Genomic DNA, 16,697 nt, shown 5'->3' on the forward strand with positions numbered 1-16,697 from the left:
ATATCCATCAGTTTGAGACTGGCATGGAATGCCTGCATATGCCACGTATGGAGGGAAAGGAATTCCAGAATATTCGAGCAAAAAGAGGAGACAACAACACAGCTACAAAATCGAATTAAAGATGATGTTCGAATACGGTTACCGGGGCTGAGCCATATTGCTACAAATACAATCAATAAAGAGTTATGCAATGCTTGGAACCTAAATGTAACTATGCTAGAATAGATTGTTAATAAATTGTAGAGATAGTTGGATAGTTACTTTGTAGCACAACTAGGCTTGCTTGGATAAATAAAATACAATTTATCCAAAAAAAAAATAATGTTTGAACCAATAGCAATAGCGATTTCTTAAAGCTTTATTATGAATGTAAAATTGAAGATAGAACAGTTCAATTAATGTGCAAACTTGTGTTTCAATGTTGTTTTCTGTAACTTCGTACGGCATTATTAGATCCTAAATTGTTAACTTACGTTGATGGTATGAAGGTCGTTTTAGCTACTGCGACTAAAAGCTTTTCAAAAGAACAAAATCTTAGACGATGCGAAAATCCGGTTACATTGACAAGATCAGTCTGATTGTAGCCCATGTCATGTCTGCCAACTGGATTGTATTGTACAGCTGAGAAGCCATTTTTTATTGGATTGGATTCCCATATAAACTCGTCATTGAAGCTTCAAATCAAAGAGTTGTCCATTATCATGATCTTATCATAAGAGTGCTCGACCGGAGCTGTATTTGACTGATCAATTATACCCGGATAAACACTGATGTACATTTAAGGTAAGTGTGAAAAAGATTGGCCAGTTCAACATTTTCTAACAAAACATGCTTTATTAATGTCTGCTTTAAGATTCCCATGGTTTTTTTTTTTTTTTGGCCATAAGATTCCCATGGATTTAAAGGTGTTAATTAGGCAGATAAGTTAGATTTGAGTTGTGTTATTTCGAGTTAGATCATTGTGAATGAAAAAAAATAAAATTATTTTGGATTGGATTTATCTTAAATTTGGATAATTTTAAGTTCAAATTTTTTGAATATAACCCTCGAATTATTTGGATTTAAGTTAGCATTGAATCCGAATTATTAACATTTAAAATCAAAGCAATTTAATTTTGGATTAACCTTTCAAGTTGTTCAGGTTTAAATTATTTTGTATTTAGATTATTTCGGATTTAGGTTTGGCAAATTTGAATTATTTTTTCTTAATCAAATTGGATTGTATCAGATCCAGTTCAAACAAGTTGGATGAATTTTTCAATTGAGTTAACATTGCCAGCTCTACACGGATTTTCCATGTATATATGAACGGTTTTAGGCGTTTTGATCAGCATTAATTCTTTCTCTTCCACTCATTTCTATATCAACTTCACGTTCTTACCTGAATAGCTTTAATTTGTTGATAAAATTTGACCTCCAGCAGACTTCAATTACAAGTCTTCTAGCTAAGGCTAACCTCTGTTTCTAGCCTTTTCTCTCTATATATTTTTTCCTTTTTCCTTAAATAAATTTACTTTCATTGCCTGAGCTGAGAGGGAGATGGGCAAAACCTGTTAGTCCTGAGTGAGATTCTCTATTCAGCCGACCAGCATTCCAGTTACTCAAAACTGCTTGGAATCAAAGGTAAATCAACAGAGTCTTCTGCTTACTTTGATGTGATAATTGAGATCATTTCAAATAATTATTCCAATCAGAGAAAGACGACGCATGCCTCCAACTCCCATATTTGCACAACTGTGCAACATGTCAAAATCACTAGCATATATAATAGTAAATGGAACCGTATATATATAACTATTTTGCACTTAAATCTTTGGGGTATCAATATGTCTTCTCCCCAAGAGGGTGATGTTACCTTCAATCAGAAGCCATTACAGTGGGAAGCATTGGATTCTCCAAACACAACACTTTTCTGTTTCGAAATTAAGATTAAAATGGTATGATAAGACAAAATGTGCCACATGCTCAGCTTTTGCCCCATGGAATATGGATCGCTGTGCTTATATTCCACCCTATAGCTAGTCAAAAGCTCATTCTTGTGTAAAAGAACCTTCTCCTATTCCTGTCTCAGTCTATTCTGGTATTCGTGTCCATAAATTCCTTGAAGATATATATATATATATTCAAAGAGATCACAAACAGAAACGAAAGTATTAAATTAGCAACTCCCAACTAAGAGTGGTTCAAATGGTGAGGGCATAAACTTGTTGACCATGGCTGTTGGCCGGACTGAGTTGCAAATGCAATAGATGTCGGCATCAGTTACTACTAATTTTATTATGTTTGGGAAGTGTAAGTTCAACACCAAACGTGGGCATAAGAATCTACTCCTTAGGCCGCAAATTCTCATTTGACGCTATCTATACCCATAGACAGTTGAAACAAAACAAATTGAGTATATATATATATATATATATATATATATATATATATATATATATATAGACCTAGACACTCAAATTAAGAATATAAATATTTATATATATATTTTGCAAAAAGTTTAAAGTGACAGAGGTTTTTTCATTCTAAAATATATTGAATTTACAAGTCATTTATTAAAAAAATTATTGGTAGCGAAACTCAAACCTAAACCTTACAAACAAAGTAATATAATCTTACCAATTGAACCAATCTTTATCGGCACATATGGTGTTTTATTACAAATGAATCCCATCTGAAAACATCTAATTATAATGTGCTCAGTTAATACCCTAGCATTTTGAATAGCAACCCCACCAATCAATGGGAGGATTCATAGCGTTTTCAGTGATGTACGGTACTGTTTGTTACATACGGCCTTTCTCCACTTTATTGGACAAAAGCATATAATTTGAAGTTGAGAAATAGCTTTATTTTGTTGAGGAATAAATTCTCATCATGTTCGAGGAGATAGTTCCTAAAACAAAAAAACTGGCAATTAGCGTTGAAAATTAACTTATTAATTTGGGAGCTTTTAACTTTACAAGAGACTGTAGGCACGTAGTGATTTGTACTAATTAAGGTTCATTTGAAAATACGGTGAGACGTGCTTTTATAATTGGAGACTTGTGAGAGTCCCTCCCACCACATGCGAAATGAACCTCAGTAATGCATGAAAATACCAAAACTCAAAGCAAAAGAAACATCAGCGATAAAGAAAAGAAACGTTCGAAACCTGCTAGCTCAGCTGTGTCCTCTCTTCAAGAAAGTAACAGAGAATCGACTGTAGAGCCACCCCTCTATAAAGAATACCAGCCACCAAGTTAAAAAAAAAAAACCCCAACTGCCTATCTCATCGCCCTAAACAATACCAAAAAATTCTTGCCTTAGCCCGCACGTAACCCTTATTCCATTCATCATTTTCCTCCCTCCTTTATAAGTCCTGGAAAATTATAGAAAGTCTAAAGGAAAATAATTAATCATGGCCGGACCTAGTAGTAGTAGTAGTAGTAGTAGTAGTAGTAGTAGTAGTAGTTTTTTGTCGTTTAAAACCCTGTTTGGATTCTTTGGAGCTCTTATAGTTTTGGGGTTTATCTTAGTTATGGTAGTTGGGACCCTGCAAAGTGAAGGAAACAAAACAAAGACGACATCGAAGACTGATCATCAGTCATCGTCGTCGACGGGGGAGCTGCAGCAGGAGGAGCATGTGAAGAAGGTATTCGGTAGAGGAAAGTCAAGCGTCTTGCACCCACTGCTGGATCTCAACTACATGAGCAAAAGAGGAGTGCCTAATGGACCAGATCCTATTCATAACAGGTGTGCTTCCATTAATTTTACTAAATTATACAGTATCTAGCTAACATACATATCAATTATATGCTAAAAATATATATTCTTTTATTTTTCTAATATCATGGGAAGGAAAAATTAGTATAAATTTTGTATTTTCCTAATAAGTCTTTCTTCAATTTCCTTTTTCAAATTTTTAGGAATTGTTGTAATTAAGCTGTAATTTTTGCATGCTACAGTTTTTCATTCGACTTAGTATATATATATATATATATATATATGTCTTTCAATTCGAGTGTGTTTTTATACATATGGAAAAATAGCTTTGTCAACAGTTTCATGATTTGTTGTTAAAATATTAAGTTTTTAATTTCAGTAATTAAGATTGAATTTTTTATGATTTCAAGAAAAAAAAAAAGACTTTTTCCTTTAATTGTAGACTAATGGTTCTCAAATAATAATACATTAAAAACACTCCATGAAATCTTGGAGGCATTTGTGTGTATATATATATATATATATATATATATATATATATATATATATATATATGCTTTTAACTGTTACATTGAATCTTATTGTATATGTGTGGTCCATTATGTTTTAATCTCCATTAGCAACTTACGACGAAGAAAGAGGAAATAAAGCATGTGACTTCGCTTTATTCCATCTTAGGGTATGTTTGGTTTGTAAGAAAATTTTTTTTGCAAGATATATAAATGAACATAATCATATATATTTACTTGTTAAGTGGACGCAAAAACTTGAGTTAAATTACTGGTCATTGAACAAAATCACAATATCAAAATTATTTGTATTTATAACATAAGTTCTTCACATCGAATGTAAGAATTTCTTCACTAAAAGCTATTGACTACCGATATCTCTTTTTCACTTTCTCCATTTTTTTCTCATGGGAAACCTTTTATATTTTTCTCTTTTAAAAAAATGGTTGAATGCCATTCATTCAAGAAAAAAAAGATAGGCAATATTTTTATCGATTTTGTAAATTCCCCGTGGTAGTTTTTTCCATTCAAAGAAAACTGCCCAATGTAATTGGTTTCTAAACGTGGGATATGCCTACTTATTTTATGTGGCTATTCCAACATCTCCTACTAACATAGAATGAGTGTTAAACTCCTATGATCTTGAGAACATTTTCTTTATTCAGGTTCATACAAGGAAATAAACAATGTAACTAGCATACTTCGAGAGCTCAGTTGATATACAACTGTTAAGTGCATATAGCAACTCATAATTAGATCTAGTCACTTATATAATTGTTAGGTATGTATAGTAACTTTCAAGTATAAGTAGAGTAAGTATGCAGCACCCTAGACCCATTTAGTCACATTTCAAGTTTCTTACGATCTCTTTTTTATCATATTATATGATATACTTATGTATTCATAATTATGTTTGACATTTCAAGCATAATTGGTCGACTTGTGAAAACAACCAAATATGACACCAGAATGATCTTCCCTTCTTCTAGAATCTCTCAATTTTAATTCAACTGTGATCCAGATATGCCCCATTAGATCGAATCATCCATGACCATTGGCAACAATCCAAGATAGCTAACATTAAACTAAAACTTTAAAAAATAGTCAAAGGTTCTTGAGGGTACTAAATATGAGATACTCTTATCTCAAGGGTCTCACACAATAAGAAGTAGAGATCTATTCTTTTATAACCTTTGTTGGTAGAACAATGCACATGTGGTATGAAACACATGTTACATTATCACTTTTTTTTAAGAGCATATGTTTTTCATCATTTATATATCAATATCATACAAGTGATAGTTTAGATACTTCCATTATCTAACTTGAGTCTACAACTCTACTTGATTTTATATAATCAATAGGAATTCCACTTGGCATATTAAGATAGACAAAGTGAATTATAGGTTTCACCTTCGGTCACAAATCTCAATATCGAGTAACCTCATCTTGATCTTTTATCAAGGCGATTCCATTTTAAGTGTGGGCTTACGATCTATAGTTTCAAAATAATCTCATCTCCATGGTGCCAAACCATTGAAGTAATTGTCTGTGTGAGAAAACCAATCATCTGTTTAACATACTTATCGAATCATATCAAATATGTACATATACATATACATGTGTGCATGTATCTCAAAACAAAGTACTAAACTTTAATGGCATTAATTGTATTAAGTATAAGTTAACTAAAATGAAAAAATATCATACATTTTTCATCTTTAAAATTCTCTATTCAGTAGACCATCATTTCATACATGTGCTCAACATCTATATAATCTTAAAGATCTCGTATGGGTATTAAACACATCTTTAAATATGGGCTTAGTAAATGAATCTGTAATTATCTTATGCTTAGAAATATACTACATGTTGATTTTCTTTTGTGCAACTATGTCTCTCACGTAGTTATACTTGGAATCTATATGTTTGGTCTTAAAATGATATTTGAGATCTTTTGTGAATGCAATTGTAACTTGACTATCACAATTCATTAACACTAAGTTGGACTCATCGTTCTTAAATCTTAAAATTTTCAAAAATCTCTTAAGCTAATCAACTTTTTATACTATCGTTGAACATGCTACAAATTCAGTTTCCATTATGGATAGTACTATACAAGTTTATTTTTTATTGCTCCATGAAATAGTCTTATTATTCAACAAGAAAACGTAGAGGGAGGTAAATTTTCTTTCATCTAAATCTACTTCCCAATCGACGTCTATATAGCTGACCAAATACAGATCACTTACTTGATAGCACAACAATAATCAACAGTGATTTTAGATATCTCAATATCTTTTTTAACAACTTTTCAAGAAGTTGACTTAGATTGGATTGATATCTATTTACCTTACCCATCGACATAACAGATGTCCAACCTTATGCACATATAACATACATAAAACTTCCAACAACACTAGAGTAAGAAACTCTTACCATTTGTTCTTTTTTTTATGGAGTCTCAAGACATATTCTCTAACTAAGGCCTTCACATTTGTCATATGGGTATCTATCAGCTTGTAATCTTACATATTGAATTGTTCAAGAAATTTTTTAATGTATTGTTATTGTGAAAAAACTAACAACTTCTTGGAACAATCTCTCATAATTTTTACCCCAAGTATGTAAGCTATTTCACCCATGTCCTTCATTTCAAAATTTGAGAACAACTAAGTTTTCACCTTAATGATATACTCCTTATCATTGCCAGCCAATAGTATATCATCTACATAAAGTGACAAGATCAAAATTTATTTTTATCTTTTTTGATAAACACATAGTGATCCTTATTAATCATGAAAACATTATATGAAATTATTGCTTGATGAAATCTAATATACCACTACCTAGAAGATTATTTAAGGTCGTAAATCAATTTTAATAACTTGTACACTTTGTGCTCTTGACCCTCGTCAATGAACCTATAGGTTGTTCCATATAGATTTTCTTTTTTAGTCTTCCATTTAGAAAAGTAATTTTCACATCTATTTGATGTAACTCTAAATTTAAACTGTGTACAATGGCTAGTATTAAGTATATCCCTTCACTACCAAACGGGCTTTATATCTTTCAATTGTCCTATCTGACTTACTTTTAATCTTGAGAACTCATTTGTTCTCAATTGCTTTGCATCCCTTAAGAAGATCAACCGATTCTCAAACATGGTTTAATCTCATAAACTTTATCTCTTTTTTCATTGTTTTTATTCACTTTTTTTTAAAGATAAAAGAGCTTTTTTAACTTTTTTTTGCTCTTCTTCGTCTTGTGGGGTAATAAAAAATGCTTCTCCTTCTATGTCAAAATGACATTAGAGAATATTTTCACGATTACTTTGCCTGACTTATGATTCTTGGGAAACTAATTCACCAAATTCATCATCTTTAGTCATGATCCCACTTGGATGAGATATTATTGGGTGTTGATAAGGAACATGCATCAATTAATTTGGAACTAACAAATTATTTACTTTATCAATCTTATAAAGGGACATTTCCTAATCTATCTCACTTCTATTTAAAAATTTACTTTCTAGAAAAGTGACATCCTAAGATTCAAATTCAATTACACTCTCACTTGATTGTTTACCTATGAATATGTATCCTTTTGAATGCTCAGACTATTTTACAAATATACTTTTTTTACCTTGAAGACCTAACTTGCCATATGGATGAGCAGTCTCATACACATAGGTAGCACAACCCTAAGGTCTCAAATTATTGAGATCAAGTTTTCTTTCGATCTATAATTATAAGAGGTGGATGTAACTAATTTGGAAGGCACTCTATTGAGTATATAGGCAGCAATTAACAACGTATCACCCCAAAAGGTGATTGGCAAATTTACTTAGGTCATCATAGACCTTTCCATTCCAAAAGAGTCCTATTTCTTTTCTTAGTAACACCATTTTGTTATGGAATCCTAGGAATGGTCAACTACCTATCAATTGCATTTTCATCGCATAATTGTTTGAAATGATCAAACAAATACTCACATCCTTGGTCTTTTTTCAATGCTTTAATGTTTCTATCTAATTAATTCTGTACCAAGGTCATTTATTTTTTAAAACACTTTAATGCTTCAGACTTATGAGAAATCAAATAGACGAATGTAAAGCATGTAAAATCATTTATGAATGTGATGAAATATTGACCTCTTTTCCATGACCTAACATTCATTAGGCCACAACTGTTAGAATGTATCAACTATAATGAAACTTTAGCTCTAGTTCCTTTACCAAAATGGTTTTCTTATCATTTTCCCCACTAAACAACTTTCACATAATGGTAAATTAACTTTTTCAATAGGGCCTAATAGTCATTTTTTTGCTAATCTATCCATCATTTGTTGACCTATATAGCCAAGTCTAGCATGCCAAATATTCACATTAATATTCGCATTAGAATTAATCATAAGAAAAAAACTTAGATTATTGTATTGAATAATATCTAATATACTAAAATCATCTGATAAATATCCAAATCCATAATAAGTTATATCCAAATACAAATCTAAACCAATACTGTTGAAATTCAAAACAAATTTTAAACTAAGAAGAACAGTGACAGAAACCAAATTCTATCAAATATCATGAGTAAAAAGTACATAATATAGGATAAGGGTTTTTTCACCATGCATGTATAGCTTCTAGGTACCAATTCCCCTTACTTCAATCCTTGAATTATTTTTTACATAGATCCATTTTATTCCATGTGAAATCCAATAAAAATCCACGAACGCATTCCTATCTCATGCTACATGGTCTATGGTCTCTGAGTCTGCAATCCACAAAGAATGTGATTCAATTATCATAACAGTACTAGAAATAAACATAGTATTTTTAGCGTTACATAAAAAAGCCTTTAGGGTTGTACCTTCTTTGGCTGATTACATTTATAAGCAAAGTGACCTTTTTTGCCATAGTTAAAGCACTTGACTTTTAGTTTGATTTTCTTAGATTGAGCCTTATGACCTTGTCTTTTGCCAATTTGACTACTTTTTGGCCTCTTAGAAGCTTTCTCCTTGTTCCTATCATATGGCATGTGCTTAAAGCCCGAAGCTTCTTTTGAATTGGATGATACTATATAAGTATTAGCACTACGGTTAGATGTTTCCATATGATCTTCCTCCAGTTAAAGATAATGAAAAACATCATCGAGAATCCTTATACTCTCATTGTGAGTAAAGTGCACTTTCATGTTCTCCTAACTATATGGCAAAGAATGAATAATAGCTTAAACTTATTGTTCATCTATTATAGTGTGGTCCACTTCCTTTAGCTTGTTTATTTTGTTTGATATCTCTCACACATGTTGCCTCATATTATGATTTGACTATTTTTTGTATATGTCAAACTTGATAGTGAGATGTCTCAATTTGTTAGTTTGGTAACTAAAGTAGCACCAAACTTTACTTTCAAGGCACTCTACATCTCTTTGGCTATTCCATGAGATTGAAACTAGCGTATAATATCATTCTCTATACTGCTAGCCAACATAACACGTGCAGTGGAGTTTTTTTTTTTCCAGGCCTCATATGCTTCTCGGTCTCTCTTATGCTGATATTTATTCCTTTCTTTGGGCTCATCAAGAACATTATTCAAAACATTAAGAACCTTTTATTCTTCAAGTACATATTAGATTTTCATACTCCATATCTCATAATTATCGTTATTTAGCTTCTTACCCTTATTTAACTCAGTAATAATGCTTTTAAAAGTAGAAGCTATTTTAAAGTATAATTCTACATTCGAGAGACATATGCACTAATTAATGTCTAGCATTATACACTTCTAATTTTGCTATAATATCACAAATAAAACAATGAAAATTATTTATATAAAAAATGAAAAAAAAGTCACTATGTTCGCAATCAAATTTCATTTTTTTAAAATGTGTTTAATTATGACTAATTCATTTCATTGCATAAAATCAATTATTCTAAGATAGAACATATCATTTAACTTAGAACTCTCATAAATCATAAGGTTACTAACATATAATCAATAACATGTATATTGATTTCAAACAAACAAGTCTTACAAAAACATAATTCAAATCCATAAACATGTTCATAATAAAAAATATATACATACTAAATGTTAATAAAACATGGATCCTAATCATTTTGAATGACTTGTCTAGGAATAGGGATAGATTTTAAAAATTTCTTTAATAGTTTTGCATTAACATTTCTCATCCATGAAGGTCCAAAAATTTTATATTTCCTACTATAGAGACTTAGGCAGACTGAACTTGGGCAGATTGAAAAGGTCGCACTCTTCTTTGCTCCCATTCTCACGTTTTCCTTCATAAAATTCTTAATTAATGTTTCATACTTAGGATCACTCCCCAAAGACATTTAGATATCTTGAAAAAGATTTTTTTATTTATTAGTAAAAAAATGTACCCATTAGCATTTCTTATTTGATCTGGTCATTCCAAATGTGCATGCTACCACACTAGATAAATTCTTAGATCATGCCATTGAACTTGATGATATTCCTTTCAATATCATCATTTGGATCCATTTGGTATTGCCTTAATTCCATCGTCAGCCTTATAACTCTAAGAAGTTATGCCAATGTTCACGGAACAATAGGAGTCCTCATAAAAGTATTCATGATTTTTTGTAACTAACATATAACAAAAAATCATGAATTCATGAGTCAACATAAGTCCAAACAATGAGTAAGGCCTATCTCAATCATTCTTGGGTGATCTAACATCCCAAAGTTAACAAGGATAATTCTTTTTAATTTTGCTTGAAACTAAGAAAAAAAATGATCCAAAATGGCAAAACATCAATGGCATTTTCTTATTCCAAAAATTATTATAATAGCATGAATTATATCAAGAATATAAAATTTTTGTCAACTCCTTTGGATGTTCGCAATGATGCAAAAACATATCATTTCTTTTTTGTAATGAAAAATATACAAACAAATCAGAAAATAAGCCACCTGGCTCTAATACCAATGTAAAATAAATTTTCATGCAACATATGTATACAAATATAATCATATATACTTACTTGTTTAGTGAAAGTGGAAGCAAAAACCTAACTTAAATTATTGGTTGTTAAACAAAATCACAACATAAAAATTGTTTGTATCCATAATATAAATCTTTTATATTGAATGCAAGAATTTTTTCACTGACAGTTGTTAACTACTGATATCTTTTTTTCCTTTCTCTTTCTTCTCATAAGAAACTTGATTTTTTTTCTCTTTAAAAAAAAAAAGGTCGAATGCCACTCATTCAAGAAAAAAAATAATATATGGTATTTTTATTGATTTTGTAAAGTGCTCATGCCAATTTTTTTCATTTAAAGAAACCTACCCAGGGTAGTTGGTTTCTAAACATAGGATATGCCCACTCATTTTGTGCGGCTATTCCAACATGGTTGGTAAAGTGAAAAAGTGGAAGGATAGATAGAAGATGGTGAAAAAGTAGAAAAAAAATTATTTTTAAGTGTACTTGATAGGAAAAAAAATGAAAAAAAAAAGAATAGAAAAGATTACTATTTTCTACATTTATTTACAAAAACAAATCCTTTCAAATTAAAAAAAATTAAAAGAAAAAAATGAGAAAAGTGAGAGTAAGTGTTGTATATATACAATATTGTCTATCATTTTCAATTTTTTTTTTATCTTCTCAACCAAACACATTAATAAAAAAAAATCTATTTTCCATCTTTTCACTTTTCTCTTTTCAATTTTTTATCTCTCTATTTTTTTTATCTACTATATCAAGTAAATTCTTAATCTTGCTTATCCACAACTAATTAATATGTTGCATTTTTACAAAGCCTTTGCTTAATTAATTTTTTTGTATATATATTATCTTTTCCCATTTTCCTAGGCGAGCTGGCAACTCGAAACGACCGTCAGGACATTCTTAGGCATCAAAGTATAGAAAGCTTTGTATCAGCTAGTAAAGGATAAAAGATCATCGCCATAAAGCCAGCATATCTGCCATATATCTTGTATGTAGTTTTTTGGAAATGGGATTGTAAATACTCAAAATATTTTGAATATCTAATAAAGCCTGCATGTATTTTTTTTACTAACAAAAATTGTTACATTATCGAGAGAAACGTGTTAGGAGAATAGTAAAAAAACAATGGAATTTTGTTTCATACTACAAAATAGGCTCATGAAAAGCATCTAATGGCTAGCTAGCCTTTTTGTATCAACTTTTAAGTATGTTATATCTTTAAAAAAATATTTTATTATTAGTTGATAAAATTATTACAAGAGATCAAAGAAAAGAGTGTAAATCAATATAATGAGTGTATTATTAAAATCGTTCAGGGAAAAGATTATCCTCATATAAAATTTGAAAATACCTTTGATCGTATTTAAAAAAAAAAACAATAGATGCTAGTGGGAAATTGACAGTAGGGAATTATGTTCTTTGCAACCTTGCATATCTAAAAAGAGGTATACCAAAATCTATCATCAATCTATGCAATCAATTGTTCTTTCCTTCTGGCTTTGGCATTGGCTTTAGTTGGTTTGGTTTATTCACTAAACTGGACAAAAATTTGAGTTTTATTGTAGAAAAGGTGGGCATGGGCATGGGTTCCAAACTAAAGTGAATCCACTAATTAAAAGTGTTATGCTCTTAAAAGAAAAAGTTGTTTTGTATCTTTGTGTGTTGGTATTTTTCTTTGGATTTTTTTGGGACTGTGTTGGCCTTTGGGTCCATTCAAACTTGAAAGCATACATCAAGATTCTTATATCTCATTATAATTGAAAGTAAAACACAAAAGAGAGAGAAAAAGAATGAAATAAACATATTTATATAGCCACTAATCACCATATTCTTATCAAATTAAGCACAAGAAAAAAAAATCAAAAGAGGCTGCTCTTTCCATGCAAATTTAACTTTTTTACTGAAAATTTTAAGTGAAAAAAGACTATCTTATTCATTTTAAGGGCAAGAGTATATTAGAAGTCTCAATGAAAATTTATATTAAATTGATAAATCATCCAATAAAAATGGTTATTGATATAAAAAATCAAACCTATAAACAAAGTATTCGATTAATTTAATCGTAATAACAATTTTTTATTATTTAGTCTCTTATCTTTTGTCGTTTGTCGTTTGTTTTGAGATGCTTGGCAAAGAAGTGGTCTAAAGTAAAATTCAAATTAGGGTAATTACCAAAAAGGGAAAAAGCAAAAAGAGACAAGCTTACAAATTTTTTTATTGCATTTTGCATGTGAGAGAGTTTGCCAATCAAAATAGAAACCAAATCCCATGTCTGACTATTTTGTTTACTGAATCCAAAGGCAAAACTTATAGCTAATAGTCATTTTAAGTACATAGATTATATTTGATGCACTAAGAGTAGAAGTTATAATATAATTATTATTAGTGCATTTTAATTTGTCACGTCATTATTACTAAATTTAAAATTAAAAAATATCTTTAATTTAATATTTTGTGATATTTAAGCTTTTAAATTTTAGTTTTATTTATTAATGAAGTAATGATTTTGTTGGGAATAGTGACTCAAATCTCATAAGAGATTTATTTGAGGTTGACTAGATATCGCTTGATAGATAAAAAACTTACAAAAAAAAGAATTTTAAGAGGAATATGATTCTTGATAGGCAAGTTAATATATTTATAAATAGATTAAGTCTCTATAAAGTTAAATATGAGAAAAAAATGTAAGAGAGTTGTAAGATTTTATTAAATAGACACTCTATAAGACTAGAAGAGATTGAAAAAGTCTTTATAGGTGTGTATGTTTAAGTGAACTAAAGAACAATGAGAGGGTTTACATAAATATGATGCATGTATGTACATAGATATATGTTTGTTTGGGTTGAGATTACTGCATAGGGCTAGAGGAGAATGAGAGGGTTTATAAGTATTAATTATTGAGTAAGTTGATTTATTGATATATTTATAATTCTCTACAACTAATTGATCTTTTTTTTATCTGTGGACATAAATTGGTTTAGCTGAATTACATTAAATTATTATCTTTTATGTGGTTGATTGATTGTTTCATTTTGTTTTCGTTGACTTTGGTGTTTAATTAATTATGGGCTATTTTTAGCCTAGCAACTACTATTAGAACTATTGTAATCCTAACAAATGGTATCAAAATCATGTTCGAAGCTTATGGATGAGATTAACAACTAGTGGTATCAGAGCATTGGTTTGAGATGTGAGAAAAGGCAAATCTAGAAGAGCTCGATTCAAGGAGAAGTTCTAGTTCATTTGTTGAGAAATCAGTTTGTGTAAACCATAAAGACATAAGAGAAGATTGTTACTAGATTTCCATTGTAAGTGCAACCAAGCATTCTAGCATAAAAACTGATAATTTAATCGAATTTAAGTCAAGATGGAGATTGTTTGGAATAATAATTCAAAATTTATAAGAAATTTGTTTAAGATTGGCTAGATATTGTTTTATGGATAAAAAACTTACAAAGAATAATTCTAAAAGAAAATAGATTCTTGATAGGTAAGTTAGTTACAAAGAATAATTCTAAAAGGAAATAAATTCTTGATAGGTATGTTTATAAATATATGAAGTCATTATAAGGTTAACTATGAGAAAATGATGTAAGAGAGTTATATGATTTTATTAGATAGACACATCATAAGACTAAAAAAGATTGAAAATGTCTTTATGGGTGTGTATATTTGAGTGAACTAGAGGAAAATGAGAAAGTCGATATAAGTATGATGCATTGGTGCACTTGGTTATATATTTGTTTATATTGAGAATACTCTATATGATTAGAGGGGAATGAGAAAGTCAATGAGTATTATTTAAGAGTGTTTGAGTTGATGTTTATTTGTAATTCTTTACAATTTGTGAATTTTTTTTCTTATATATAGATATAGGTCGATTGAGGCTAACTATGTTAAATTAGTATTTTCTGTATAATTGATTAATTATTTGATTATATTTCTACTTGATTGTTTAATTGGATTGTACGCTTTTTAACCTAACAGATTTGTGGCACACTAAAATTGTATAGCATTTATATACTGACAATACATTAGATATAAATATTATATTTTTAACTTGAGATTTTATTAATTTGATTTATTTAAAGTTTATTTGACTAAACGATAAAATTGATACTTATGAGATTAAAAATAATAATGGCATAAAATTAACTACTGTTATTATAAGATTAAAATTAATTATAGGAATATATTTGAATATAAATGCAACATTAACAATAAAATTAAATTTTACATTCAACAAAATTAATCTATTGTCATAATTGAAAAATATATTTTGTTTCAATTTTAGATTAACGGCAGCCGACTAGTGTAGAGGTCAATGACATTTACCGTCCAGTCTATAATTGAAAGGACAGCGACTTCAATTGCCTGGTAAATTGCTATTCAAATGTATCACTTAGCGCAATGAAGACTACTTTTTGACCTGGATTACATCGCACCCCGAATCCAAATGGAACTCGAGGTCCTTTTTCACGTCTAATTGGAATAAGAAGGAACAAGACAAAATACAATTGCAACAACTGTGGCCTGGGCAAAAAGCCCTGCGGTATATATTCGGACTCAAGTAGGTACTGCTGATTGGCCAACTTGAATGGGCTTCAATATTGTTAATTTGGGCTTACTCCTGACGCTTTTATGGTAGTCCGTACATAAACTTAATTTCATTTTCATTTGTAATATTATTTTTTTAGAATAGTTCACTTTTAATAATTTAATTTAACTTTATTTAACCGACTTGCACTGTTCTTTTATTCGGTAGTTTTGTAATCTTAGGATTTTAGGGAATGCAAAGAGATCAAATAATAACACGAACCTAATAGAAAGTTATGTGAACCTTAGTTTTTTAATAGTTTTGTTCATTTTTGTTACTGCATTTATTCGACTCAATTTAGTAACTGAAGTAATGTAATTTCAAATCCCCTCCTACAGTACAAAATTTGAAAGCTACAAATTTCTTTTTTTAAGAAAGAAAAGAAAAAAATTAAACTTAAAACTTAATTTAATTGAATCATGTAATTATTTTTAATCGATGATATTCAATAAATCTAAAATTTAAAATTTAATACGTGAAATATATTTTTTTATTTTTAATCTATGACATCTTTTTATTTAAAAAAGGTTCATAATAATTTTAACCTCGTGTTCGAAGAAAGATAAGAAATGATATATATTTAACACATTCAAAATATATTTAGTATATAAGATTATGATAAGATAAAATAAAATTATAAATAAAATTAAATTAAATAATTTTATCTTATTTTTTTGTTTGATGTGTATAAGGATTAAGATAAAATAATTTATTTATTGATCAAAATTATTTTTTTTAAAAATTTATATAATTTAAATTATTAATATAATTTTTAAAAATATAATAAGACATGTAAGTGTTATTCTATGAATTAAAAATAATAATCTTCACTTTAGAAGAATTAAATTATTTTATACTAAAAGCATGATTAATTTTTTTTATAATCTT

General features: G+C 29.3%; 1 protein-coding gene across 2 annotated transcripts; it reads left to right on the forward strand.

The window, feature by feature from the left end:
- Positions 1-3,073: 3,073 nt before the first annotated feature.
- Positions 3,074-16,013, forward strand: LOC111287992 (uncharacterized). Of its 2 annotated transcripts, none has more exons than XM_089759846.1 (2): positions 3,074-3,735; positions 15,507-16,013. In XM_089759846.1, the coding sequence occupies exons 1-2, from the start codon at positions 3,401-3,403 to the stop codon at positions 15,523-15,525; spliced, it is 354 nt and encodes a 117-aa protein (XP_089615972.1). In that variant the 5' UTR covers positions 3,074-3,400; the 3' UTR covers positions 15,526-16,013. The 2 variants fall into 2 exon arrangements, with proteins under 2 accessions (XP_089615972.1, XP_022734461.1); XM_022878726.2 differs by lacking the exon at positions 15,507-16,013 and adding an exon at positions 12,077-12,484 and having other exon boundaries at positions 3,082-3,735.
- The last annotated feature ends 684 nt before the right edge of the window (positions 16,014-16,697 follow it).

The sequence above is a fragment of the Durio zibethinus genome, chromosome 4 (assembly GCF_047325235.1).
Source record: "Durio zibethinus cultivar Kanyao isolate XHJ-2024 chromosome 4, ASM4732523v1, whole genome shotgun sequence".
Lineage (NCBI taxonomy): Eukaryota > Viridiplantae > Streptophyta > Magnoliopsida > Malvales > Malvaceae > Durio > Durio zibethinus.